General features: G+C 34.3%; 3 protein-coding genes and 1 pseudogene across 3 annotated transcripts; 1 reads left to right on the top strand and 3 right to left on the bottom strand.

Moving 5' to 3' along the window:
• Positions 1-2251: 2251 nt before the first annotated feature.
• On the top strand, positions 2252-4237 carry LOC143612656 (small ribosomal subunit protein uS15-like). The gene is made up of 5 exons (XM_077086588.1): positions 2252-2332; positions 3033-3105; positions 3578-3716; positions 3793-3979; positions 4059-4237. The coding sequence occupies exons 1-5, from the start codon at positions 2310-2312 to the stop codon at positions 4090-4092; spliced, it is 456 nt and encodes a 151-aa protein (XP_076942703.1). The 5' UTR covers positions 2252-2309; the 3' UTR covers positions 4093-4237.
• A 1829-nt stretch (positions 4238-6066) lies between these two features.
• On the bottom strand, positions 6067-7684 carry LOC143612655 (UDP-glucuronate 4-epimerase 3 pseudogene; annotated as a pseudogene).
• A 4404-nt stretch (positions 7685-12088) lies between these two features.
• LOC143612653 (3-phosphoshikimate 1-carboxyvinyltransferase 2) lies at positions 12089-17321 on the bottom strand. The gene is made up of 8 exons (XM_077086587.1): positions 16994-17321; positions 15497-15741; positions 14645-14798; positions 13885-14099; positions 13680-13797; positions 13392-13602; positions 12627-12688; positions 12089-12532 (listed from the first exon to the last, which is right to left on the bottom strand). Exons 1-8 carry the CDS (start codon positions 17312-17314, stop codon positions 12314-12316), a joined length of 1545 nt encoding a protein of 514 aa, XP_076942702.1. The 5' UTR covers positions 17315-17321; the 3' UTR covers positions 12089-12313.
• Positions 17322-21179: 3858 nt separating this feature from the next.
• LOC143612645 (putative tRNA N6-adenosine threonylcarbamoyltransferase, mitochondrial) lies at positions 21180-27258 on the bottom strand. The gene is made up of 13 exons (XM_077086579.1): positions 26998-27258; positions 26877-26921; positions 25207-25281; positions 24966-25062; positions 24796-24886; positions 23776-23825; positions 22707-22897; positions 22515-22600; positions 22366-22441; positions 21935-22018; positions 21726-21840; positions 21483-21571; positions 21180-21329 (listed from the first exon to the last, which is right to left on the bottom strand). The coding sequence occupies exons 1-13, from the start codon at positions 27256-27258 to the stop codon at positions 21195-21197; spliced, it is 1395 nt and encodes a 464-aa protein (XP_076942694.1). The 3' UTR covers positions 21180-21194.
• Between the last annotated feature and the right edge of the window lie 632 nt (positions 27259-27890).

The raw sequence follows: 27890 nt of genomic DNA, 5'->3' as shown, positions 1-27890 counted from the left end.
ACACAAGTTGTCCACATGACATTTAACTAGGCACTCTACATATGATGCCAAGTAAATATCATGTCACTATTTCCTATTATATTATGACCCGTTTTCATATTATAACCCATGACACGTAAGGCTTTTTAAAATTTTGAAAAATATATTATTGTGTGATGCGGGTTTCGAACTCAAGACCTCATGTTTAAAACCAAATGTGTTTACCAACTCCACTAGAATGATAATTGTGTTTGATTTCTTGACTTAACATATATAAATGTGATTGCTCTTCAAGTATAAAACCGAAGTTATGTTTAGGTGCTGTTTGTTTTTTAAGAGGTAAAATGTATGCAGTCTACGGACCACATCTGCAGACATCTGTAGCAGAAGAGGTGGACCAAACCTCTGCAGTCTGCAAGAAGAAGACTGTTTGTTTTTTAACACGTCTGTAAACTGTTAAAATAAACAGAAATTTAAACAAAACCGAATTTTTAAACATAAAAAAGGTCTTCAAACTTAAAATTTATGCAAATCTAATGGAACAGGATCTTCATTAAACCTAAACTTTCTACAAACTTTTTTCAACAAAAAAACTAATGATAATTGGACAATTATGCAAACTAATTAATTGAACAAAAACTAATGATAATTCAATAAACCAATTCCTTAAAAAATCTAATAAAAATTCAACAATAATTGAAAAACAACTCTCAAGATCTCGTAAGTCAAAACAAGCCAAGCTCAAGCTCAAGCTCGTTTACACAAAATAAACCTAAATTGATAAACACGACATCAGTAATTAGTCTACGAACATCAATTAAACCTGATTTCAACAAATTCCGATATTATAAACTTTCAATAATATAATCCAATATACAAATTCAAACCGATCACATCACAAATCATACAAATATAGGTAAAGTACACAAATCAACAAAATAATAATACACGGACCGAGGTTGTGGATGTGTGGCAGTGGGCGGCGGACCTACCGCAGGTGAAGGGCGGCAGAGGTATGGGGTTGTCGGTGCGGCAGTGGAGCGACAGTGGTGCGGCGCAATGGAGGTCGCTGGTGGTGGAGTTCACGGTGGTGGAGGTCGCGGTGGTGAAGATGAAGGGGAGATGGTAGGGGAGGAGATGAAGGGAAGGAGAAGGTGGAATGAAATAAGGCTATGGCTTGGAATAAGATGGAAGATGCAGAAGATGTGAAAAGAGGTTGGTCCATGTCTTCTAGGATAAGAGGGTGCGAAGACTTTTTTAATGAAATGTCTTCTTAAAAACAAACAGTCTTCAAGCCGCAAACATAAGAGGCCAGGAAGATCTTTTGGCAAAAAACAAACACCACCTTAATTGTTAACATTTTCATAATTCATAATATGAAATTGTCTTCTCATATCTCTTTAACACAACCATTTAAGATTGTTCATCGTTTCACTCTTTATTTTAAAATACAATATATTTTTATTTGTTTTCTTTTTACAACAAAACCTTAGTCTTTGTAAATTTAGTTTTTAAATATGTGACACCATTATTTTATAAATATCATTTTTATACACATAATATTTAATATAACAATATCGGTACGAATGCTTTATTTGAAATAAATCAAACATCGAGATTTGGTTTTCAACTTAAAATATAGTGCATAATATATCAAAAACTTAATAAAAATAGTCATAGATAAAAATTATTACATGAAACAATTGAATTTACTATTACATATGATAATTTTTTATTTTTATTATATTTTCACTCGTGTGAAACACGGGTTCTAACCTAGTTTATTTTAATAAACTACACTAATTACAATATGACATTAAAAAATACAACAAATTATCTTTAAATATATTACATAAACAAAAAAATTCAATAAACTTAAGTAAATAGAGGTACATAAAATACCTGGAATCGGTTTCTACCCGTACTCGATCTGCAGGTACAACATGGTATTGGGTTTCTCCCCAAACCTATACCCGAAACCCCGCCGGAACCGGTTCCACATTTTTTATCCAGTCAAAACCCGACTCGACACTATCAAAACCTGAAAAAAATCCGGGTTAAATACCCGTCTATACCCGGAACCAGTTTTTACCCGACCCGGTTTTGAATTTTGTTGACCATACTTTTAAGTCCTTAAGATATATGATTATGTGGCATGTACAGAAATATGAGAAAGCCCAGCCAAGCCCAGTCCATGTTATAACTGGGCCTGTACAAAAACACCCCAAAATCACAGTATAAAACCAACTGATCCATAAAGCATAACACTCCTCCGCCTACATTTGTGTTCTAGGGTTTCATCTAGCGGCGAACACTGCATCTCTGTCACCATGGGTCGTATGCACAGCAAAGGGTAATCTTTATAATGCATTATTGTTATTTATTTTCATATTATTATGTTTAATACCAACAAGAGTTGGCTAATTAATGAAGTTGACTGCTAGTTAGTTATATTGAAAGTGTTAAGATTAATATAGATTGGTTGTAACATGAAAGTTTGTTGATTTGTGACTAGTTGATGTATGACAGTGTTATTTTGATTTTTGGATGCAAAAAGCTTTTATGTTTTATTTTGAATTTGATATGATAATAATAATAATAATAATAATAATTATTATTATTATTATTATTATTATTATTATTATTATTATTATTATGTTTAAAATGAAGGAAGTTTGAATAATTTGTTGTTATTATTTAGGTTGAAAATGCTGAGATTATAGTTCTTCATTAATTATATTGTTGTAACATGAATGTTTGTTGATTTATGACGAATTAGTCTACAAGTATTAGTTTGGTTTCTGGGTGCAAACAAGTTTATGTTTTATGTTGAATTTGATATAATAATAATTATGTTTAAAATGAAGACAGTTTGAATGATTTTGTTATTGAAGTTGAGTGCTAGTTAGGTTGCAAATGCTTAGATTATAGGTCTTCATTGAGTTTTAGCTTATATTGATTGATATAATTGCATTATGAAAGTTTGTTGGTTTATAGCTTTGAGTGTATTAGTGTTAGTTTAATTTGTGACTTGATTATTGTTTGTTGAACAGAAAGGGTATCTCAGCATCAGCAAAGCCATACAAGAGGACTCCACCAAGCTGGTTGAAGATTTCTGCTCAGGATGTATGTCATTTTTTCATTCTATCTTTTTTTAAAGTTTTTAATAGCTTACCACTTATGATATTCTAGTCTGAGTTGTAGTTATATTTCTGAATATAACTTTGGCAACTTTCATGTTTTTTTTGTAATTATTGATGATATTTATCTGCTTCCACTATGTTTGTTGTGATTTTAATTGTGTTTACTAGTTTTTTTGTTAAACACTGTAGGCTTATACTTCTGAATATAACCTTGACAACTCTTATATTTTTTGTAAGCCTTGATATCTGTTTGATTTTGATAGTGTTTACTAGTTTTTTTGTTAAACACTAAAGAGTTTGAAAATATTATATTGGAAATGATTTGTGACTTTGTTGTTCAGGCATTGTTGAATGAGAATAATGCATTAGTCTTTGTGCAATCTTGTTTGGCTATTAAGATTGATTTGTTTTTGGTGTTATAATTCGAGTATAAAGTATGTCGATTATTTTTACAGGTTCAGGACAGCATCTGCAAGTTTGCAAAGAAGGGTCTAACACCATCTCAGATTGGTGTTATTCTTCGTGATTCTCACGGTATTGCTCAGGTCAACAGTGTAACCGGGAGCAAGATTCTCAGGATTCTTAAGGCACATGGTATGCATATTTTTTACTTACACTAACTGTTTTATTTGTATGCTAAACAATCATTATTGTAAATTTAAAATTACAGGACTTGCTCCTGAGATCCCGGAGGATTTGTATCACTTGATCAAGAAGGCTGTTGCTATCAGAAAGCATTTGGAGAGAAACAGGAAAGACAAGGACTCCAAATTTAGGTTGATTCTTGTTGAGAGCAGGATTCATCGTCTTGCCCGTTACTACAAGAAGACCAAAAAGCTTCCACCTGTCTGGAAATAGTATGTTTTTGTCAATAAGTAGGTTTTTTGACATGCGATTTAGATTGGTTACTAATATGTGTTTTCTTATGTTATGCAGCGAGTCCACCACCGCCAGCACCTTGGTGGCTTAGACAAGCGTTATCATGAGGAAGCCTGAGTCTGATTTTTGAGTTTGATGTTATGTTTTTTAGTTGAATGATTTGTCCTTGTTTTGAGCATGAAAAGATTTATGTGTTGTTTGAAGAACTTTTTAGAAATGTAGCATCAATTCATGCATTTTTCTCATACATTATGTCTCTTACCTGTTTTCAAATTCATTTCCTTGGGTGCTTTAAATCATCTTCAGTGTAACATTGCATTAAAAATATGCTTATAACAAAACTATAGTATAACTGATATTGTAGTTTTAATATATATGTTTGATTGAAACACTAGTATTTTAAAGCCAAAAGTTAGTTTTGATTTTAACTTATAATTGAGCCTAATTTATGTTCGCTATATTATTATATTTCACTTATGAACTAGATGACTTCAATGATGAATGTTTTGTTTAGCCTAATCATGGATTTTATTTTATCGATCCTGTTTGCTCTTGACGCCAACAATTTCTTATTTCTCTCAAGGACTAGAAAATACTGGAATCGAAACTCATTTTCCCTAGTCAAATCATGTATGCATCACTACAAAGTACTCATTCAATAAACCCAAACATACAATCTTGTTCGCTTTTAGATCGTTCAGTTAACTAATTTGTCGTAATACAGTGAACCATAAAACTCTTCCTCAAGCTCTTGAGGCCAATATAGTCGATGTCCAAAGATAAGACGATAAGGAAAGTTTTGTGTACAAGAGTATTTGTAGTTGAGATGAAAGATATCTATAAATGTCAAAATCTACCAGTACAAAGCATGGATCCAACCATCCTTGAAACAAACAATATCTGTTAGTTAGCTACCTCTTCCAAAACTGGTAGATGTTATTTTTTATGTGGGACCCACAATAAACTGATGGTTGCAATTTTTTACCCTTCAACCTTGGATTTTGTCAGCTATGCCAATGTTTATATTAACTCACAAGTCAAATGGTGATGTCAGTAAAGTAAACACACAAGTTTAAACTTCAATCTAACATCCAAAACTTTTGGAAATTTGAAGTCATACTGAAGATTAATCTAAGAGCACAGGTCCAAATTGCAAAAAAGACTTAAAATTAATTAAAAACAGTTACATGCATCATCAAGATTTCTAACCTTCTTTTGGTAATCATTAGAACCCGTTTCCAGAAAACTAACAGGATCCTACCAATATCCAGCATACGTAATTCAGGTGCTTACCACTACAACGACCTCTTGAAAGGTGGCGCCAAATGATGACTTCAACCCAGCATAAGAATCAATCTAAATTAAGAAACTGATGGCATTTAAAACCATAGGTGTTCTATTGTTTTGAATGAGAAAGTATGCATCATCAAGATTTCCATGTTAAATGATTTTGACAACACAAGAAGGTCAAACCTGACCATGAAACTTATAACTAAAACCTATTGTGCTCTAACCAGTTTAAAGTCATCAAAAAAGCCTATATTCAATGTACATTTGCATGCATCATCAAGATGAACAATTATAACTAAAATCAAGAAAATCAAGACAAGAGAAGAAAAAAATAGCATTAGCATCCATGAATCATAAGGGTATATAAATGTGTTATATTTATTTGATTCGCTCTTTCGGAACCGGTACAGAAATGGGTGCTTTTGGGTGTGGTAAAGCTGGCGGAGACCCAAGCTTAGAGTAACTGCCCGAGAAGGTCAGTGAGGTTCCAACTGTAGTGAACTGAAAGGTCCTTCTTTAAGTTTACTATGGTTGGAAGAAGACAGGTGGGAACGAGCAGAGCGAGAGCAAAGCAAGTTCCAGTGGTGGGTTGTCTTTCCTGGTCCTATTTCAATCTTTTTCATGGTATGGAACTCACTTCATACCTGCAATAGAGGAAAAGCTGCGGTAATGCTTACTCTCCTGGTCAATAGGGCTATTCAAACCAATCCCCCCTAAGCTGTTACTGCAAGAGCTGCAGATCTTATCCTAGAATAGAAGCTCAACCAGTTTCCATAAAATGATACAAATACATCCAAATAAAGCAAATCTCTTCTTACTCATGAATTCTACAACAATAAAACTAGAACAATTACATAAAAAAAAAAAACAACACATAATCTTAATTTCTTTCGGTACACGTCACAAAAATCATTTCTTCGTCTCGCAATTTCTCTCATTTCAACCATCCTTATCAATTATCATCATTAAGATACATAAAAACAAACATCACACAACTGAACATCAAACAATCATGTGAATAACAAAATGAACAAGAATTTGAGAACAACTTTACCAAATAACAAGAAGATTCAATGATCGGTCTTCTTCCCCGAGCCATAGTAACTAACATACCACCTCACAAACTTCTTCAACCCCGTTTGAAGATCTGTTGTCGGCTTATAACCAAACTCCCTCTGAGCATAACTAATATTCGCATGCGTAAATGGAACGTCACCATTTCTAGGCAGCTTCATCACTGTTCTTTTCGCTTTCACTTTCAACAACTTTTCCAAAATACTCACAAGATCCGACACAGGAACCGGTGACGTATTCCCCAAATTAAAGACCCGTAACTGTGCATTACCTTTCTTCTTCCCGCCACTTCCAGTACTCTTTTCAGCAGTATCCAAAGCACCCAAACAACCTTTCACAATATCATCAATATACGTAAAATCACGCTCAACCGTCCCATGATTCGCACCTTCAAAGACCGGAATCGATTTCCCTTTCAAAATATCGCGTGTGAAAAAGAAATAAGCCATATTGGGCCTACCCCACGGCCCATAAACAGTAAAGAATCTTAAACCGGTTAACGATAAACCATAGATATGATTATAAGTGTGTGCAATTTCTTCACCGGCTTTTTTCGTGGCTGCATACAGACTCGCGGGTTGATCGGTTCGGTCTTTTTCCGAAAAGGGTACCTTGGTATTTAACCCATAAACAGAGCTAGACGAAGGCCAAACTATCGCAGGCTGCGGATTAGCCCTTTGCAGACTTCAAGAACATTAACTAAACCAGCAATATTACTATGAACATATGAACTAGGGTTTTCCATTGCATACCTAACACCAGCCTGAGCTGCTAAATGCATAACATGAGTAAACGAAACCACCTCGAATAGCTTCTTGAGCAATTCGGCGTCGTTTATGTCGCCTTCGACAATGTAAATCCCACTCCTTTCAAGCAAAGCTTGCCTGGCTCTCTTGAGTGATGGATCATAGTAATTATTAAAATTGTCCATCCCTAAGACGCCGTCCCCACGGCGTTTCAGGGCGGCGCTGACATGGGTTCCAACGAACCCAGCAGCGCCAGTGACCAAGACCGAAAACCCGTTTGGGGATCGGATCTTGGCGGATGATTTGACCCGTTTTTCCCATCCGGGTCCGCCCCAAGATTTGGTTTTTAAAGATCTCCTATTGAGATCTGAGTTTGGTGTGGAGTTTGGTGGTGACTTAAAGAAGAAAACAAGTATTAATCCCATGAAGACAAAGCTCCAAAATGTGAGTTTGGCTAAAGATGAATAGTGCCATCTGAATCTATAGGATTTATCTATCTTGAATTTGCCAGGTGTTGATGGGATATTATTATTATTAGTAATATTATCCAAATGAGATGAAGATAGCTTCATAATAATAATATTCAAGAATTGCCCAAATCGGCAATACCCAAATCTTGATTTGCCCTAATTTCTTGAAAAGATTCAAGATTTCTTGATTTTGAAGAAAAAGATTGGATTTTTATTATTATACTCACACAGGGGTCTTTAAGTTTCTTGATGCTTTGATGGAGGTATCTTGTGGGTTTTCTTGGTTGTACAGGAAGTGGTAAAAGATGACAGAGAAGAATTGAGGTGGAAGGATCTTGAAAAATGAGAGTGGAGGTTAATGGAGATTTAGAGTGGACTAATTGTATATAGTCAAAGTCAACAGTGATATGTTATGAAGGTTGGTTTAGGTGGTGCTTTTTAGTTTTTAGTATTAGTTTTTTACCATAATAGTTAACAATTTTTATTTTTTAATAGGAAAATAGTACATCCTTTTATTATTATACTAACTTTTTTATTTATATGATTTAAAAAATAACATTTTGGGCATGTAGTTTTAAGTTTTATTACTTACCTTATCTTGAGATTTTTTTTCTTTTTTATTCTTTACTTTTTATAGCGGTAGACTACTAGAAAAGAAAATTTTACTAGTGGAAAAAACCTAATGGAAATATCTGGAAAAATGCATTGTATGTTTCAATTTCTTAACCTTTTGATATTGAGTAGACATCAGCTCTCATACATGGTATTTATTACAGTTTTCTTTAATGAAAATATTTTCTATATTAAAAATAGTTGTTGGTAATAAACTTGAAATAATGATAAATTTGTGAAAAACTATTTAGTAACTAGTGATAAATTTGATAACATATTAACATGATAAATAATTTTGAAAATGCAAACTTTTTAAGATTAATTACAAACAATATGATTAACATTTTTTTTTTCAAAAAATATTGATGTTTAGTTTTTTAGGGCTCCTGATTATGAAATGAAGCCATAGAATTCAGTGGCCTCAATTATGTGTTACTTAATTTGGCAATTTATGTTCACCTTGGAATTTGAAATTAGTGTGGGGATTTGTTGAGAGATGAAGTCGATGAGATCTTGATGCTAATTCTAAGGAGTGTTTTTAGTATTTACACCGTTGGATTGTGTGAGATTTATGGGGGCTTGCAAGCTTTAAATCTTTATATAATTTGTAAAATGATACATTAATGTTTTAATCTTATATAAGTAACCAACTTTTTAAAGAGTTATAAGAGTGATTGTATTTTGTGTTTATTAAGAGTTAAGGATATGAATCATTGTTTAATACAAATTATAATAATATTTATTAAAAAGAAGAGGTTACAGTTGTTTTTGGTGGTTGGCATTTTGGTTGATTCAACTTCACTCCATTGGTCAATTTACTTCATAAGTTTAATTTAATATGAAAAGTGGGACTTAAGTCACTCTATGAACTCCACATTTCATGAATATGTTTTCTAATTATTTCCAAAACAATTTTATATGCTGAGGAACAGGAAGTACTATTGTAAGATGGCACTAAAATGGGTTTAAAAGGTTAGCAAGGATTTATTTTTTTTAAGAAAAAAGTTGTTTTTATTCCATTAAAGCATTTCTTTTATGTTTCTTATTATTGCTGGATATAATACTAAAATGGGTTTAAAAGGTTAGCATGAAAATTTTAATAGTTACTTTTATTTTATTAGAACATTTCTGTTCAAAAAATTTTATTACAACATTTCCTATTATATTTCTTGGATAGTGACTATTAATGGAATGTTGGATATAACTTGGATCGTGTCCATCAAATTTTCTAGAAAGTATTATTTTGGCCTGTTATTTGTCCTATATGTTACATTAAATCTTTGGGAATATTCTTAAAATAAGCATTTATTGAAACAAATTTCTAGTTTTAGATATTATTTGCAAAAAATTTCAAAAATAAGTTTTATAAACTAGTCGTGACGAGTAGTTTGTGAACTAATTAAAAGTTATTGTGTGTCCTTAAACTACCCGTAACGAGCACGTTCACTAATCATTTACTCGTTACGACTAAATAAGTTTCATGCCTCGTAAGCAACGCCCACGAGTAATTCATAAGTCCTTTAGTCGCGATGACTAGTTTACCCGGTTTACATTCCCTATACGAGTAGTTTATTAGTAGTTAACTCGTCGCGATTGGTTTAACCTTATAATCTACTCGTCGCGACTAAATGACTTATGAGTTACTCATGGGCGTTGATTACGATGCATGAAACTTATTTAGTCGTGACGAGTAATTAATTAGTGAGTGTGCTCGTTACGGTTAGTTTAAGGACATGTGACAAGTTCTAATTGGTTTTTACAAACTACTCGTCACGACTAGTTTAAAATACCTTTTTCTGGAATTTTTTGCAAATGGTACCTAAAACTAGAAATTTGTTTTCATAAATGCTTATTTCGGAATTTTCCCTAAATCTTTTCTTTTTCAACATATTCTAAAGTACAGCTATTAAATCCACCTAATACCACATTTTGGTGATCGAACCTTCATCCCATAGGATATACGAGGACACCAATACCGTCATTCTAAAGCCCTCTGACAGTTGGATTATATGACTCTAGTTTCATGCCGAGAAAACTTTTGTGTAGAACACAAAGAAATTGTAACTATATTTGTGACTTGAAGAATTAATGACTCCATGTTTATAAGACCAAGTTCTATATGTGCGTATATATATCTTAAGTGTCTTTTTATTAAGTGTAACACTTGTTTAAAGAAAAGTCAGTTGTCGTTACACTCACCCATTCTGACGAAATTTTAACACATTCTTGTATGATCAAGCTAGTTATGGCATGCATACCGGGTCATTCAAACCAGTCCATACATGTCTTGAAAACCATATTGGTTAAATTGTTGTTGGATTTTAAAATAAAGTTAATTAACATTATAGATCTGTCTTTTCTCTTCTTATCATTAAATGAATACATGAAGGAGAGGTGTGAAAGAAGATAAAAACTGAAAAGGATTCCAAGAGACATGCCATGTGAGGATGGGATGAGTCATGTTTAGTATGAGGTTAACATAGAAAGCACACACACTTTGAAAATGAAAGGATACCCTCATTTACAATTTTGTGTTTGGTGTTATTATCATGGTTACCCATTAGATCTAACTGTTTGTGTATTTGGCGAAAATGGCCATTTGATTTTCTCATTTTACAACCAAAGTCCTTGGCAAAATGTAGTTTTTAAGGACAAGTTACGAATATTCTTAATCTAAAATATCGGTTACATTTAAAGAAGATTTATTTCACTAGAGATCATTCCAACGCATATTCAATAATTAAAACACATTAAAGCAGAACGGACACAATGACGAAGCTTGAACGTGAAAGGAGGGAGGGGGGACTCAAAATGTATTGAAAAAATCATAAAAGAATGAAGGTGGGTGGGCTTAATTTTTTAGTCAAAAATTGATAAATTTACACTACACATAAAAAAATTTAGAAGAAAAACATGTGCAAAAATACAAGGGGGTCAGGGCCACCCTGGCCCTAATGATCATTCGCTACTGGCTCTTCAAAGAACCGAGAAACCAAAAATAGAAAGAAAAAAACTAGATTGATTTCAAATCTAGGAACCTGACGTAAAAAAACTTTTAAAAACGTTTATCCAGATTTAAAACCATACACTTGGGGTTTAACTTAGGTTTGGATTTTGATTGCAATTTAGGTAAACCTTTTAAACTTTTTTGTCAAAATTCCCAACTTTATTGGTTAGGGTACACCTACATCATGTGAGTTTGTATGTTTAAAAAAAAGGCTACACCACCAAACTTCGACTAATTGCAAACTTAATTGAGTAAGAATAATTTTCAAGTATCATAAGTCCCTAAGTTAGACCTCACATATTTTTATCTGTTAACATTTTTTTTCTATAGAATTAAACTTCTAAAAACTATATATTATTACTGTACTTATATCTTTACCCAATATTTAACCCCAGTTGTACATTTTTTAATTTACTTTTATGAGAATTGTATTAGTAATTAATGCATCTTTTAATTTATTATAGAAATTTCAGTTCAATTCACATCAAGACAACTTTTGAAGGATCACTTTTTTCCTTTCAAAACATGAAAATAATTTTAACTGCTCAAGTTAGAAATTCATTTTTTTTCCTTTCAAAACATTTAAACTCACAATTTGAATAGATGTGTGATGAATCATGACTTGGTTTATAATATATCTTCTAAAGTATCTTTTAATCTTAACTTGTAAGCAGCATAATATAAGGTTTATGAGAAACATGAGCTCAAACCCACTTTTATACTATTCTAAGTTTTCAAGATTGACAAAACTCATTGTTTGTTTTATACTATTCTAAGTTTTCAAGATTGACAAAACTCATTGTTTGTTAGCAGCATATAATTTATTCAACACTTAAAGATCAATAATTTAAGGCACCATGTGCTAAATTGAGAATCAAAACTAAACCTTCACACCCCCTTTACAAATCTTGTCTAGATTCAAACCACTTTTATTTAAATAACTCATTAAATATGCATCAAAAATCATACAATGCTAACATGTTCTTGCAAAAGATACAAGATTACACTCACATCCATAGAAAGCTACAACCTTGACATAAGAAAGATCAAATATAAGCGAGACCCTGAAGGGTAAAGTCGTCAATTTAGCAGTGCAACCGTTCAAGATTCTGTTTAATGCTTGGTGAATCTTTCAAGAACTTCGAAGTAGTCTGGGAAGGTCTTGCGGGTGCAACCGGGGTCCTTGATAGTGACAGGAACGTCTGCACACGCAGCAAGAGAGAATGCCATGGCCATTCTGTGATCATCATACGTGTCGATTGATGTCACGTTTAACTTCTCTGGTGGTGTGATCACACAATAATCGGGCCCTTCTTCGACTGTTGCTCCCAACTGAAAACGTTACAAGAGCAAAAGAGTCTTTTAGCATTAAATGAATAGCGGGTAGAAGACCTATTGTGAGTAATACGGCTATAATGATTTGTACCTTTCTTAGTTCTGTGCAAATGGCAATCATCCTTTCGGTTTCTTTTACCCTCCAACTAGCCACTGTCAAACATTGAAGAAGATAATGTTACTACGAACTATTATTTACCAAGCGGGTCATGTTCGCAGGTTGGCATGTTGAACCCGGCCATAACACAAACACGAAAATCGAGTCACACATGAACCCAAACACTACAAGTGTATTAGTGGGATGAGTACAACCTATTTAACCCAAAAAATATGTTTCTTTTGCATATTGACGCTTTAATTTCTAAAAATTTACGTATTATTTTTGTTTTTTGAAGCAATTATGTTTAAACTATGTCAATTCATTTTTGAACTACTAAATTTTAGCATAAAAATACCCAAATAGTTTAAGCTATTACGTAAAACACATTTTTTTAAAAATAAATACATGGGTCAACCCATGAATCCGTCAAGTTGACACACACGCAGCCCGTTCAGCTAAACGTGTTCGCTGGGTTGACCCGAAACTGTCTTGAACTCGTTTTGACTAAAGAACCCGTGAATCTTGTGTTAGGCTCAAGTGATGTTTCATGTGTATCAAAAAGTCACACCCCGAATCTAAAGTTTAATATATAGAATTATAGATACACTACTACATTCATTCCAAAATTTGATACTCGTGTTGGTTTATGTGATCACCACACTAGTTTAAATTTCATCTAAAACAATAACTCTTAAAGTTAAGAATATATAATTAAGGAAAATACACGAAACAAAAAAATGTAATGCCAAATCATACCGTCTCTAATGGCTGTGGGACCATCAGCATAAAGGGCAACAACAGCAAGAGTCATAGCCACATCTGGCATCTTGTTCATGTTAACATCTACTGGACGCAAGTGTCCCCTTCCGGAAGGGTTCCGTGGCGGGCCCTTCACTGTCACCGAGTTCTCCGTCCACGTCACCTCTGCACCCATTTGTCCAAGCACCTCAGCAAACTTCACATCCCCCTTTTGAACAAAAACAATAAAACAGCAACATTATAAAATGATATCACTATGCTAATAAAAGTCAAAGTTGGTCAAACCTGTAAACTGCTTGTCCCACAACCCTCAACCGTAATAGTGCCACCAGTGATGGCAGCACCGGCTAAAAAGTAACTTGCGCTTGAAGCATCACCTTCCACGTAAGCGTTTCCAGGCGACCTGAAAACATATTATTACCAATTTACTATATAAACCACGTTGATTAAGCTTTTAAAAAAATTGACTTTTGTGTAAAGTTTGACTTACTTGTACTTTTGACCACCTCGGACATAAAACCTGTCCCAACTCTCACTATGTTCTACAGTAACACCAAACCGTTCCATTAGTTTCAGTGTCATTTCTACATAAGGTATAGATATTAATTTATCTATAATTTCTATCTCTACATCTCCTAGTGCAAGAGGGGCTGCCATTAGCAAAGCGGTCAAATATTGGCTGCTGATAGATCCAGATAGTTTGACCTGCAATTTGAAAGTCAACAAAAGGTTCAAAAACTAGAAAGACTAAAAAGGGTATTTATTAATTAGATAATTATGAAAACATTAATCTTCATGTAGGCCCGTAAACGAGATGTATATTCAGTGAATTGTTCAGCAGCAAGTTTGTTTATGTTCGTTTACTTAATTAATGAATGAACACAAACAACTATGTTTATCCATTTTTTACAAACAAACATGAACACATGTCTCATTCGTTCATTTATGTCCGTGATTCATTTATATTTGTTTATGTTCAGCTAGTTTACGTTTGTCTATGTTCAGTTAGTTTACATTCGTTAAGTTCACTACTTTACATTTGTTTATACATTTATTTAAATTTTTGTGTTTACTTGTAAGTTTTAAATAGTTTTTGATCAATTGTGTTCGTTCGTGAATCATTGTTATGGTGTTAACAAACGAACACGAGCACGTTCATTTTCAAAATGAACCGAACAAGAAATCCTGTTCTTTTAGTTGTGTTCAAGCGTTTGTTCGGTTGAAGTTAAGCAAACAAACATGAACATTACCTTTCCACCAGGAAGGCCTCCATTGGCAACTACACGAACAGGTGGACAATTTGTACCAAGATAACAATCAACATCTGCACCAAGTTGTTTAAGACCCGTGACCAAATCACCAATCGGTCTCTCTCTCATTCGGGGAACACCATCTAGTATGTAGCTGAAAAATATATTCAAAATTTTAAAAAAAGAAAAACTAGTATCTAAATCTGAAGTCAAATATGCAAATCTCCAACAGGTGAAACAGGCTAAATTCACGAGTCACGCAAAGGTTTTTCAATACTATTAAAGTAGTAGATTATTATTCTAACTATACTTTATCTTATTTAAGACATTAACTACTTAAAAGTTATTAAAAATGGATAAAAACGTTGACCCTCCTGCGCAATCCGACCCAACATATTCTGGCCCGTATTAAAAGTGACCCATTTGGGCCCGAACCCAATAGCCAATCTAATCAAGCTACCTATTTTCCCACCTCTAATATTAATTTTCAAATTCATACCACCTCTCTTTAGTGTGTCTTGAAAACTGTAATTTTTTCTTTCTAGAACATTTTCATGCCATGGTTATCTAACTGTTCATTATTATGTAAAATGTTCCATGTCACGACCCGTATGGTTTTTTATCCACACGATACCCTTATTTGCATCAAATTTGGAAGGGTATTTTAGACATTTAGCAAGCACTCAAAATATTATTAAACTTTGCGCCAGCATTCAGTAAAAAACCGTCACAACTGTATGTCATTTCAAGATTGTTTCAAGAAACACAAATCATAATAACCATAAACCTTAGGATTGGCATTTACGTAGTTTAAACTAACAAGTAAAACTTCAAAAAGTTTACTCAAAATACCTTGAATTGCCACCAGCAGCAGTAACTGCAGCAGTCAATGGACGCATAGCAGTTCCTGCATTTCCAAGAAAGAGCTGGATTTCATCCTTAGCTTCTTTACCAACTGGGAACACACCACCGCACCCTTCGACAGTTGCTCTTTTAATTTGACCATTTTCTTCAACGGTCAACCCTAAAGCTCTTAATGCCCCAAGCATATAATGAACATCATCACTATTCAATAAGTTGTCAACAACAGTAGTCCCCTGCAGATAATTTACTTAAATTCATCAAATATAAATGGAAGGTTAAAATGTCAAATTGATCAACTCTAAATGCTCATCACAGAAAAATGGAAGGTTAAAAAATGTCAAAAAAACACCAACACGGTAGCCGACCGACCCTTGACACTGGCCTTTCTTTGTAAGCCAAATAAAATAAACCATTGTTTGCGTTCATTCATTTGTGTCCGTGAACCGTTCATGAAGAAGTTCATTTCCTTAATGAATGAACACGAACAAGAAATTTTGTTCAATAGCTGTTCGTGAACCTTCCCTTGTCCAATAAAAGATTAACGAACAAACATGAACTAGGCCTTGTTTGGTTCGGTCCGTTTGCAACCCTATATGTTATGATCAAATAAAAGATGCTTCGTAAAGGTGGTAACTTTGTACTACGTAATTGTCTAAGTACTTTTTGTCCTACATACTTGATCCTTACAACATGCAATTTTGTTTTAAATATTCTTACAAGATCTAAAATTTGGGCCAACACACTTCTTGTTTACATCAACAACTAGATCTATATTCAATTATCAACACCAAATACAAATAATCAAGAAAGACTCAAACTTTATACTCAACTGCAAAATACCAATAATAGGAATAACTCTAAACTAACCGAAAATCGGTTATCAATTTCTTTGTTTATCCTCGGTTATAACCACTGAAATATTCATATTTTCATATATTTCTAGCTTTTTTACCTCCATTTCATGTATGTCTAAGCAAAAACTTTAGCAGAAGCTTGGTTTTGGTTATGAACTAAAATTAAACGAACCGAAAACCGCAAACTAACCGAATTTTGGTCTTCGGTTCCGGTGGATGATTTTACAAAAACCGAAAATCCGTTATCAATTTTTTTTGTTTATCCTCGGTTAACCAAAATATTCATATTTTCATATATTTCTAGCTTTTTTTTACCTCCATTTCATGTATGTCTAAGCAAAAACTTTAGCACAAGTTTGGTTTTGGTTATGAACTACAATTAAACGAAGCGAAAACCGCAAACTAACCGAATTTTGGTCTTCGGTTTCGGTAGATGATTTTGCAAAAACCGAATTAACCGAACCGATATATGCACATCCATAACTGATCTATGGATTGAAATAACCCAAAAAGCTCAAAACTTTATGCTCTAAACACATCAAACTAAAATCTTAAACACAACCCATTTCGCCAATCAAAAGAATTAACCAACTAACAACAAATCAAACAAAACCAATTGAAATTACAATACCTCAGCAAGAGCAGCTAGCAGCAGGATCCGATTAGACAAAGATTTGGATCCGGGTAAGTTAACCGTACCCGAAATCTCTTGAATGGGTTTCAAGACAATCTCCTCGGGCGCAGTGGATGGCTTCTCAGCAGTAGCAACAGCCGCCGTAACACCAAACGACGACCTCTTGTTGTTAACATTTTGATTAGAACTAACGGATACGTTCATTTTGAGGTTGGATCGAAAGGATAAGAAAGATAAAGGGGGTGATTTGGGAGATGGGTTTTGCGTTTTGGTGAGATTGGAAGTGAAATTGGATATATTGTTAAGGTTGATCGCCATTATTATTGTTATGCTTGTATGCAATTAGTTTGGAGATTGAAGGTTTTGGGATGATGGTAATGGTGGGAAGTTTGGTGATGGCTTTTTAAGAGTGTCATTTCCATCACCAACCCCCTTACATCCTACCAACCCAAACCCATAATAATAATAATAATAATAATAATATTTATTACTTTTTTAAGCGACATTAACGTTATAACAATAAAAAAACCCGGAGGTCAAAGTCAGGATTTAGGAATCAACCTCTAGTCTCTTAATGTTTCTGAAATTCAATCGATAACCGATTGACACCTTGTGTATGTTTATTGTTTATTTATTTATTACAATATTATTTATTATTATTATTATTGTTATTTATTTTAAATTTAGTTTGCCCGATACCTTAAATGGATTGTGGGTTAAAAAAAATATTAAGCCCAGTATATAATAAGGAGAATAAGAATTACATCTACTTTATATTAGAGGGTCAATATATAAAATTTATATTCTTTAATATAGACTAACGGCTGTTTCTTTTAACCGATCAATATAGTGTATACGCAATAACGATGGTATAAACATCACTTTTTTAGCTAAAAAACGTGTTATACTAAATTAACTCTAAAAAAATGATTAAACCCCATATGAAATAAATAAGATTTAAATAAAATTATCAAATATAAATTAAACAAAACATTAGATATTTTAACTTTAAAAATTCAAATAAGATTTAAATATCAAATATATGTGAAGTAAGTTAATTAATATCTTTAAAAAAATATTTCCTTTCTAAAATTGATTACAAGCTATATACCAAATTTACCAAAACTTTTTCAAAAACATTAATGACACGATAAATGGATATAATATTATTTTTTTACATAGCCCTAACACCTCCTTCTTCTACCCTTTCCTGCTCATTTTTAAACATTCATATGCAGCACCGCTTCTTCTTGACAACGGTCGGAAAGAAAAATATAGCCACCAATAGTTTCTCTAACTCTTTTATTCTCTCCTTGGGCGAAGGGTCCGGTGAACATTCGGATCCTCCGGTGGTTCCGCCACTAATATATAAAAATTTGTGTGCCCCTGAAAGTTAAGTGCCTTGGCCCGTTGTGCGGGTTGCCCTATGCCTAAGCCGGCTCTGGATATTGTATGGGCTTATCACATAATGATTATTAGGTAACTGATCTGAATATAAATTAAAACAAAAATTTACAAAATTATGAATAAATTACATGGTCTTCATATTATGTGACTTTTGTATTATGTGACCTTGATCCTTTTTTAAACCAGTAAGACACTTGTTTTTATAATTAACATGTGAAAAAAAATTCATAAACTGTATATGAAATGCACGATTTATTCTCTTAAAAAAACGGAAAAAAAATGTACACATCCCATCCCATCGGCTCTCATCTAGTCATCTTGATGGTCTAAAACAGTTTGTAAGAAAAATACAACACGTGTATTTGCATCGTGGATAAAACATGTGCATTGCATTGTGGGTAGATTGATTATGTGGTACCCGCTTCATTGCTCAGTATCTTTGTCCACATCACCACCAACTATTAAAATCCAACCTAACCTTAACAAATCAACCACTTAAATCCAACCTTCTTGTAAATTGTAATCAACTAGGGTAGCTATGAGTTTAACCTAATAGTATATGGCTTATGCGGTCAGACTAGCCTAAGATTGATTAAACAGTTCAGACACTAGTATAGAATGCATAGCACATTGATCGACAAATCAGACAATAAAATCAGTAAAATGATCATTCACATAATCTTAACATATATTCTAATGTCTATCAAACGTAGCAAATAAAAATTATTAAAAACATAATTTTTAGAGAAACAAAAGTAAACAAAAAGTCAAAAACCATAAAACATGAGAATTCATGACTTGATTTTGTTGTATCGCTTATCACAACAATTTCTAGCAATCGTTATCTTAGTGACACATAACAAACTCTATAGCATATGTTTAAAATAAAAACAAAATGTATAAGCATATTAGAATTTCTAAAATAAAGACTAAATGCTAAAATGATTGGACAGAGATGGATTTTGTGGAGGATATGAGAAGGTATGGGTATATTCTTAATTTGGTACCACATAAGTCACAACCAACCTACCTGCCAACTTGAGGGTTGGTAGTACCAAAACCAGATTAGACATGGCTGCTTATGTTTAGGGGGTGTTTGTTTTTTCTTCAAAGATCTTCAAGGGAGCTAATGTCTGCAGGCGCGCAGACATTACCCTTGAAGACTGTTTGTTTTTTTTTTTAAAACAGATCTGAAGTTATCTTCTTTCATCTTAAAAGAAAAGCAAGGAAATCTTGCTTAAAACATCTTCACAAAAAAACCCTACTCTTCTCCCTTTGCAGCCACCCTCTCATCCACTGCTCCTACCACCGTCCGCCAACACCACCACCCACCGTACGCCGCCACCACCACCCCCGTACCCCGCCGCCACCGTCCACCACCATCCACCGCCACCACCACCGTCCACCACCCACCATCCATCACCACCACCGTCCACCACCACCACCACCATCCATCACCGCCACCACCACCATCCATCACCCACCACCACCACCATCCATCACCGCCACCACCACCACCATCCATCACCGCCACCACCACCGTCCACCACCCACCATCCATCACCACCACCGTCCACCACCCACCATCCATCACCACCACCGTCCGCCACCACCACCACCATCCATCACCACCACCGTCCACCACCCACCATCCATCACCACCACCATCCATCACCACCACCACCATCCATCACCGCCACCACCACCATCCATCACCACCACCGTCCACCACCAACCAAAACCATCCATCACCACCACCCATTGTCCACCACCACCATCCACCGCCACTACCCACCGTCCGCCGCCACTACCACCATCCACCACCACCACCTTCCACCACCCACCAAAACCAAATCGGCATGGCAGGCAAAGACTAAAAACTAGATGTAACTTGAATAAATGACTTCTATCTTGTGAGATAAGTTTGACAGTTATGTAGACAGTATCAGCTTATAAAAACAAACAGTCTTATATTTTCAGCTTGCAGATCTTCAGACCACATCTTCAGTTGCAGACATGAAAACAGATGAAATCAGCTTGCAGACAGTTTATGTCTGCAAAAACAAACAGCACCTTAGTGTCTCAATTCAAATCTAACTATTACCATTATTATTCAAAATACCTACCAACTTCTATATTAGTATATTGTTTTCTTTTTCCTTAGAAATTACATATTTAGTTGTAATTGTTTGATACTTTATATCATTTTAGTTTTTAAAATTAACGAAAATTATTGTTGAAACAAGATTAAATTATATTTAACTGTTAACTGTTTATCAAAATAAAATACAATGGAAAACCCCAAAATCCTTAAAACGTCACCATCTCCGACGAGCCAAACAAGCTCGGCTTGAATTTTGAATGAGCCTACTCGACTCAAACTCATATAACAAAGCTTTAACATCTCCAATGTCGTCTCCCACTCCATACCGACTACCGTCATCACTCATCTACCAGCTAGTCTATATTTTAATTATTTTTTTAGAAAGAGATTAATTGATAAACAGCAATAAACTAATAATAGTGTAGCACTTGTTACTCTTGGAACACTTTTTATAAAAGGTTTACATCATATTTTGCAAAATTAAACTTGTGCAATTCAATATAAAAGCTTCAAGAAATGAAACAGAAAGGCAACGGTGGGTCAACGGTCAATGGTCAACCGGGCCTACTTCATTAAAATTTACTTATATTTCAAACTGACTTTCAAAGACAAACTTATATTTCTATCAACCCAATATGCAGGTGTAGGGTAAAGAAACCAAACGGTGCAAGAATATGAACACATATGTTATGAACTTTGGTACTGAGAAGCTTGAGTAAGCGCAGTAAGAGATGGATGTATCCGAGCCGTCCTCATCGACCGAGCTATACTTCTACCTCTCTCGTATTCCTCATCCAACGGCCACCTCGGCCGCAAATCAAGCTACATTTCACGAACAATAATAAACCAGAAATAATGTTCTTGTAAAATATAAATCATTACAGATGCGTATATATTTTAGACCCGACTATGATTAAAAAATAAATTTGCACATAATTATATATCATATATGAAGGAAAAGGGAAAATTTAAAACCTGACAATCCTCAGGTTCAATGGCAGGTGGTGGAGGATCAAATCTTCCTAAGCGAAAATTCTCAATACCGGTCCAGGCAATCATTACACCTAAATAACAGAATAACATTAGAAACCAGGTCTAAATGTTAAATCCCTACTAATAATCAACATTTTTCATTTTGTTGATCATGTTTATGTTACAACAAGAAATAAAGATGTAACCGTGTGGCCCAATTCGTTATCTATTCATGGGAGGGGTTACCATTGTCAGTGCAGAGACTTGGAGGAGGGCAAACGAGTTTAAGGGAGTTTCTAGCAACAACCTCGTTGAGGCGGGCCCTCACATACTGATTCGATGCAACACCCCCCGAAACGACCTACACAAAGCAGGTTTAATTGTATCACCATGCAACCAAAATAAGCATATTTACATATGAATAATCCCAACTAAACAATGTGGGAAAACTATACCAAATGGTTAATTGATGGCTCAATCTCTAACGCCCATTGAATAGCCCGTTCACACTTTTCTTCTAGATGCAATACCGCAACCCTCTGCATAAAAGGTAAACAGAGAAAGACAGGTCATATAAGAAACTCTCCAAATTCAATTTTAATTATTTCTAAGATAATATAATGTGTTAGTTAGGTTTACAAAAACAATAATATATTAATATTACAGTTTTGATCTACATCTCTGAATAAAATGACATAAGAAATTGTATGCATATAAAATAGAATTTGGGTGTCTTTAATTCTGTTTGAAGTTTGAACCATTCCCCTTTTAACTAAACTTTTTAATTTGACCGATTAAAGATTATACACGACCCAATTCAACTCATAACAAAAAGGGTCAAAACTGCTAGGTGCCATAAAGTAATGCATGCATCTTCCATTGTCACCTGAAATGAGGCAGCAATATCAGCCCGTGCACGTTGATCTTCACTACTTGCAGAAGAGAAGGGGATCCCAGCATCACTGCAATATGTGGATCATATTTTATTGATAGTTGGTTAATAATATTAAGTTTTTTCCAAGAATAATTGCATACATTTTTTCGGATTCAATTGCAAGCTTCACTTGAGTCTTTAAACCAGCATATGAGAAGTTGCAATCTTTGTGTTGTTTCATTGGAACCTGAATCAAGGAAAGCAAAAACACAGTTTTGCAAATAAATATTAAGGAATTAATGTGCATATTTAGATGCTTTACAAATTACATGTTTGTATGAAACATAACTTACAGAAAACTTTACAGATTGAGCATCACCCTGTCGAGCAAGCTCCTCTATGGCGGGCCCACCACTCCTCCGCAAATCAAGGCCTAGCCACTTTGCAGACTTTTCATATGCCTCACCAATTGCATCATCAATAGTGGTCCCAAGTTGTAAGTATTGACCAAGATCACGTGCAAGAACTATAAGGTTATGTCCTCCTTTGAAGCAAAATAAGGCAAGAGAATATAAGTGGGAGGTTTAAGTTGAGAAAAACAACAATTTTTGTCCAAAATTTGTAAATTTCGCGTATCCAATTAGTGTTTGGTTTAAAAACTATATTATTTCAATAGTAATCCATTCGACATTTACACCTCTGTCTCTAATAATGTCAAGTGGCTTTTCTATCTACAGTTTGACTTGTATAGATGACTGGTCTTAGAACTAAAAAGAATCTAATTTTCAACTGTCGGCAACCAAATTATGTAAAGAAATGAACATGGTTGAATGATACCTTCGACAAATTATGCACATAAGGAACATGACATGACTGTCTAAATTTCTTATCATGTAACTAGACATACTTCACCTTGGTTGATAACTTTATTAAAATAATGTACATATTTTCATAAGCAGAGAAAAAAAAACACATAAACTAAGCATAGACAAAGTCACAAAGCACAGACCCAAAAGATAAACTATGAAAGAATCATAGAATATATATTAAATCAGGTTAAACCTTTTTGTTTCCAAAATAATTTCATTATCGTAACATTGAACCACACACTCCCTGCACTCTGAATAATGTAAAAGTAACAGAAGTAATTTTTGAATCTATTTATTGTTTGATATCACTCATTTATGTTTTACTTGCATTTTCAAGAAGGATGAAGATTTTAAAAGCATGACACTAAGGAAGATCCATTACTTGTTTGTCTGCTTTGAATCAAGAGGCCCATACTGATCTAAGGCGATGAAAAATAATCCATCTTATATAATTGTTCCATTTCATCATAATTACAAGATACTCCTTTATCTGAGAAATATTATTGCAATTTGTATAAGCTTAACTGAAACGCTTGTTACTACAGGATTATACCTGAGATAAGAAGAGCCATGAAAGGAAACTGCAAATCTCTGTCACATAGCCTGCAATTTGAAATAAAGAAACAATAATCCCATGTACTTTTTGAGCACGGATCGCCCCACAAGAATGTTCAAGAAGCACAAGCATGTCAAGTTCATAATTCTTATCAAAACATGATTGAGTCAGACAATATGGAAACACCAGTATTTGATGGGGCCTGCTAGTAGTCAACTTTGAGGATGTTTCACTTGTAAAAGATCAAAAGCATTTAATTTAACAATCTCCAAAAAGTTAACTAAACTATGTGAGTTCCTAGTGGTGAAAGTGGAGCATCCAGAAGCATAAAGTTAGGCTGTATCAAAAGTAGGAAACACATAATCATTAGAAAAGTAGACAATATGGGGTCAGTCTGTACACTCTTTTCCAGCATGTTTTTCTGTTTTGCTTTCTGTAGCAGGTGGATCCACCGATCAGATTACATTCTTATACAATTATCATACTTGATACCGCATATGTACTTCATTAAAAAGTTGCAAAAAGAAATGGTGGAGAACAAAAAGATACACAAAGTAGCACTCTTGTTTATTAGCAACTTATAAGAAACTTAAAATAAATAAACAAGTACCAGTCAAGACCAAGCAGATAAACAACGTAGCAAACAAATCTAATCAATACATACAAGAATCAGACTATTAGACTAAATTGTGTTGTTCACATGAAAGGCTGGTGATCTGCAGCTGCTGTGATTGGACTGATTCGCAATTTAGTCTTTTAGTTGTTTTTTGGGAGTTTTACTTTTAGGATCTTTATTTTAGGTTAAAGATATTGAGTCTTGATTTAGTTTCCTATTTGAATAGTTTTAACGCTTCTTGTCTTTCAAGTTTGGGTCATATTTAAAGGGTCATTGTATTGGTTATTTGAAGTATTCTGATTTTAATAAAAACACAAAAAAGGATCCATCACAGATCTTATGAGAAGTTTCAATTACTTGATCTAATATTCAATATTTGAAATTTTATTGATAAAATGTACCGGGCTACTATAGCATGAGCTTCCATGTGGTGCACACCCACAATAGGCAACTGGTAAGTAGCAGCAATCTTCCTAGCTTTCTGCACACCAACTACCAATAACATTCCACAAAGTCAAAGTCAAACAAACCATAAAAAAGAAATATATAAAAGAGAAAAAATCAGTTGTACCTCTTAGACACAGGCTTAGCCCAGGACCAATAGTAACTGCAACTGCAGAGAGATCTGCTTCAGTCAACTTAGCCTTATCAAGTGCATCTTGTACTACCTAAATCATAGCGTAAAAGACGATCTTAAATTATTTCAACAAATGAACAAAACTGGTGATATATTAAAATATGCACTTAAGTTAGAAACTTACAAAACAAAATACAAAAAGTAGAAGATAAAGGCTAAGTACTAGATGTTATACCTGATCAATCACCTGAGCATGAGCTTCTTCAGCCATTTTAGGAGCTATGCCTCCATACCGTGCAAGCAGATCTGCCTTAATGAGCATACATAAGAATATTATAAGTAATTGAAAAATCAAAGCCTTTGCATTTCATGAAAAGTAAAAAGAACTTGTTGCGTATGCGGTATGTGAGAATGGACCATGAAAGTGAGTTAGGGTAATGACACACACTTAAGTGACAGTGGGATGATTTCTTAATGTTTAGGTATTGGAATTTCCATGTACAATTGAGGTCATGTTTGGTTCATTATCTTGCTGACTTGCTTTACTATTCTTTTATTTGGTAATCTCTCAATATAACTGGCATTTAAAAAACATATATAATAACACCATGAAGCATTGCACGTTCTTATATCCCATTATCTAACACCAAACTATTATCTAAATCTACATGAAGAAGATTCGGCTCGCCATTTTCTGTTCCCTACATATAATACAGTAATAGAAAACAAAATTAGTTAATACTAAACTGACTAATAATTCTTTAAAATTGACCTAGCAATATGAAACGTCCACTTTCGATCTTGAAATTGACTTATAACTTGTCAATTCAAGATCTTTGCATCTTTAAGTTTGTTATCTCGGTGTCTCCTATTTGTTTCTATTTCAATGTTTCTTCTAGCAGTCAAATATAGTTCACAATAACAAATTTATCAGACTTTAAATTGACTTAGCAATATGAAACTGGTGCAGGATACCAATTCAATTCATACTCATTAACAAAGTAACAACCAAACAAAAACCCTTAGTCAATTCTTTCATTACCTCAGAACACGAATACAACTACAAGCCCTAGATATATACCATCATTAACCAGCTCTCATAACATACTAGTCTAACTAACTGTTAACAATAAAAACTCATAGCAGCTAAACAACTTTCCTGACGTGGCAGTAAACAAATTGACCATGCTGACGTGGCATCTAATATCTCACGGAGCACATAAATTACAATTCACATATCATCTAGAGGTGTGCAAATTGTGATTCGGTTCGGTTTGGTTATTACTCATAACCATAACCATAACCATAGCCGAATTTTGGTTTATTTAATCGGTTATGAAGCTCCGTTATGGTTCGGTTTCAGTTCATTTCGGTTAACTAACCAAGCCGAGTTTGAACTAAAATTTGAAGTAAATGAACATGTAAAAGGAAACGGTGACATCAAACGGGAATCCATCACAATCGAAGTTTTATATAATTTACTATAAAACGATTACAATAAAGTGGCAGGCAAACGGGCAACAAGCTGCGCCGCAACCCCCTTTTGAACAGCAAAGCCAATCCTGCTAAAAACGAAGCTTTGGGACCTAGAACAGGCAAACGGGAATTGAATGAATGTTAATATATACGCATACAAATATGCATTTATCTCGATGTAAGCATATTTTAATTCTTTTCGATTCGATTAATGTTCAGTTATGGTTAATCAAATAACCTTAGCCATGTCGTCGGTTAATTCGGTTCTGTGGTGGTTCAGTTAGCAGTTAAACAGCGTTGCTGACGTGGCAGTAACTAAGTTGACAGTTGGATGACGTGGCATCTCACATAACACATAGACTACTACAATGAACTCATCAAATACTAATAATAATAATAATAATTAATAAAGGTTATTATTATTATTACCTGAGAAGACACAACTTGACTCAGTATTTCACCATTACTGTTAACCTAAAATCAACAAATGAATAAATAAATAAATAAATTAGGTATTTGAATAATATAATATAATAATTGAATTACTTACAACAGCTGCAGCCGTGTCATCGCAGCTGGTTTCGATACCGAGAACAACTAAATTATTATTATCGTTGAACAGGAGGCTGGAGCCTAGGGTTTTGGAACAATTGGGAGTAGTGGAATTAGAAGATTTAAAGAACCGGCGATGATACAAGGAGTTATGTGGTGTAAATAATTTAGAAGATAATGCTGTGAAGAGTCTGATTGTATGGTTATTATTATGTGAGAGATTTAAGCGGGAAAGGAGGAGGGTTGTTGGTAACGCCATTTCTGTGTCTCTGGGTTTTCTGAGAGAGAGAGAGGTGTGTTTAAGATGGGCTTTTAATGGGCCGGCTCGTTTAATAAATCTATCAATTAGAGGTGCCCAAATTGGATAACCGGGTTCAGGTAGCACCCGGTATTGAAAAATCGGGTATTTTCAATACCAGGTCAGGTTAGGGTATTGGCTTGAAAACCATACTTGGTGTCATTGATTCTGGGTATGATATGGAGCCGGGTACCTATACCAGTATAGAACCGGTTTCGGTTTTCGGGTACGACTGGGTACAGATCGGGTCCAGTTTCGGGTATGGGTCGGGGTTTGAGTACTAAACAAGCTGGTTTAAAAAAAGATCCGGTTCCGGGTTCAGGTTTTTTGTGCGTCTCTAAAATCAATGAGCCTAAAGCAAATTGCTTTGCACAAATTCAGTTTTTTGTCCAAAATCGGTGTGGGTTAAGACCGGGTTAGTTGGTCAAAGGAAGTCAAACTCGGTTTTTGGATGAAAGTGATTAGGGTTGCAGCTCAGCTTTTAAGAGGAAAGGATTAGGTTTGATCGTTTCAAAATGGGTCGGCCCGTTCAATACCTGAAAATAGGGTATTCAAATACCCGGTTTTAGAATACCCCGTTCGATACCCGACCC

Source organism: Bidens hawaiensis, unplaced genomic scaffold (genome assembly GCF_021521415.1).
Source record: "Bidens hawaiensis isolate Kalapana, Puna unplaced genomic scaffold, B.hawaiensis_p1.1 tig00035148_1, whole genome shotgun sequence".
NCBI classification, from domain to species: domain Eukaryota; kingdom Viridiplantae; phylum Streptophyta; class Magnoliopsida; order Asterales; family Asteraceae; genus Bidens; species Bidens hawaiensis.
The sequence above is the reverse complement of the archived record's forward strand: the minus strand, read 5'-3'. Positions and strand labels throughout refer to the sequence as shown.

What these genes read in the sequence shown, in the direction of transcription:
- LOC143612656 (XM_077086588.1), top strand. Translation starts at nt 2,310, where the DNA reads ATGGGTCGTATGCACAGCAAAGG. An exon ending in GGTCGTATGCACAGCAAAGG is followed by an intron (nt 2,333 to 3,032) that starts GTAATCTTTATA and finishes TTTGTTGAACAG; the next exon opens with AAAGGGTATCTCAGCATCAG. An exon ending in CAGGATTCTTAAGGCACATG is followed by an intron (nt 3,717 to 3,792) that starts GTATGCATATTT and finishes TTAAAATTACAG; the next exon opens with GACTTGCTCCTGAGATCCCG.
- LOC143612653 (XM_077086587.1), bottom strand. Translation starts at nt 17,314, where the DNA reads ATGGCGATCAACCTTAACAATATATCCAATTTCACTTCCAATCTCACC. An exon ending in TCCCACAGCCATTAGAGACG is followed by an intron (nt 12,689 to 13,391) that starts GTATGATTTGGC and finishes AATGTTTGACAG; the next exon opens with TGGCTAGTTGGAGGGTAAAA. An exon ending in TTTGCACAGAACTAAGAAAG is followed by an intron (nt 12,533 to 12,626) that starts GTACAAATCATT and finishes TAACGTTTTCAG; the next exon opens with TTGGGAGCAACAGTCGAAGA.
- LOC143612645 (XM_077086579.1), bottom strand. Translation starts at nt 27,258, where the DNA reads ATGGCGTTACCAACAACCCTCCTCCTTTCCCGCTTAAATCTCTCACAT. An exon ending in ATGACACGGCTGCAGCTGTT is followed by an intron (nt 26,922 to 26,997) that starts GTAAGTAATTCA and finishes TGTTGATTTTAG; the next exon opens with GTTAACAGTAATGGTGAAAT. An exon ending in CATGGCTCTTCTTATCTCAG is followed by an intron (nt 22,898 to 23,775) that starts GTATAATCCTGT and finishes TTTGCTTCAAAG; the next exon opens with GAGGACATAACCTTATAGTT.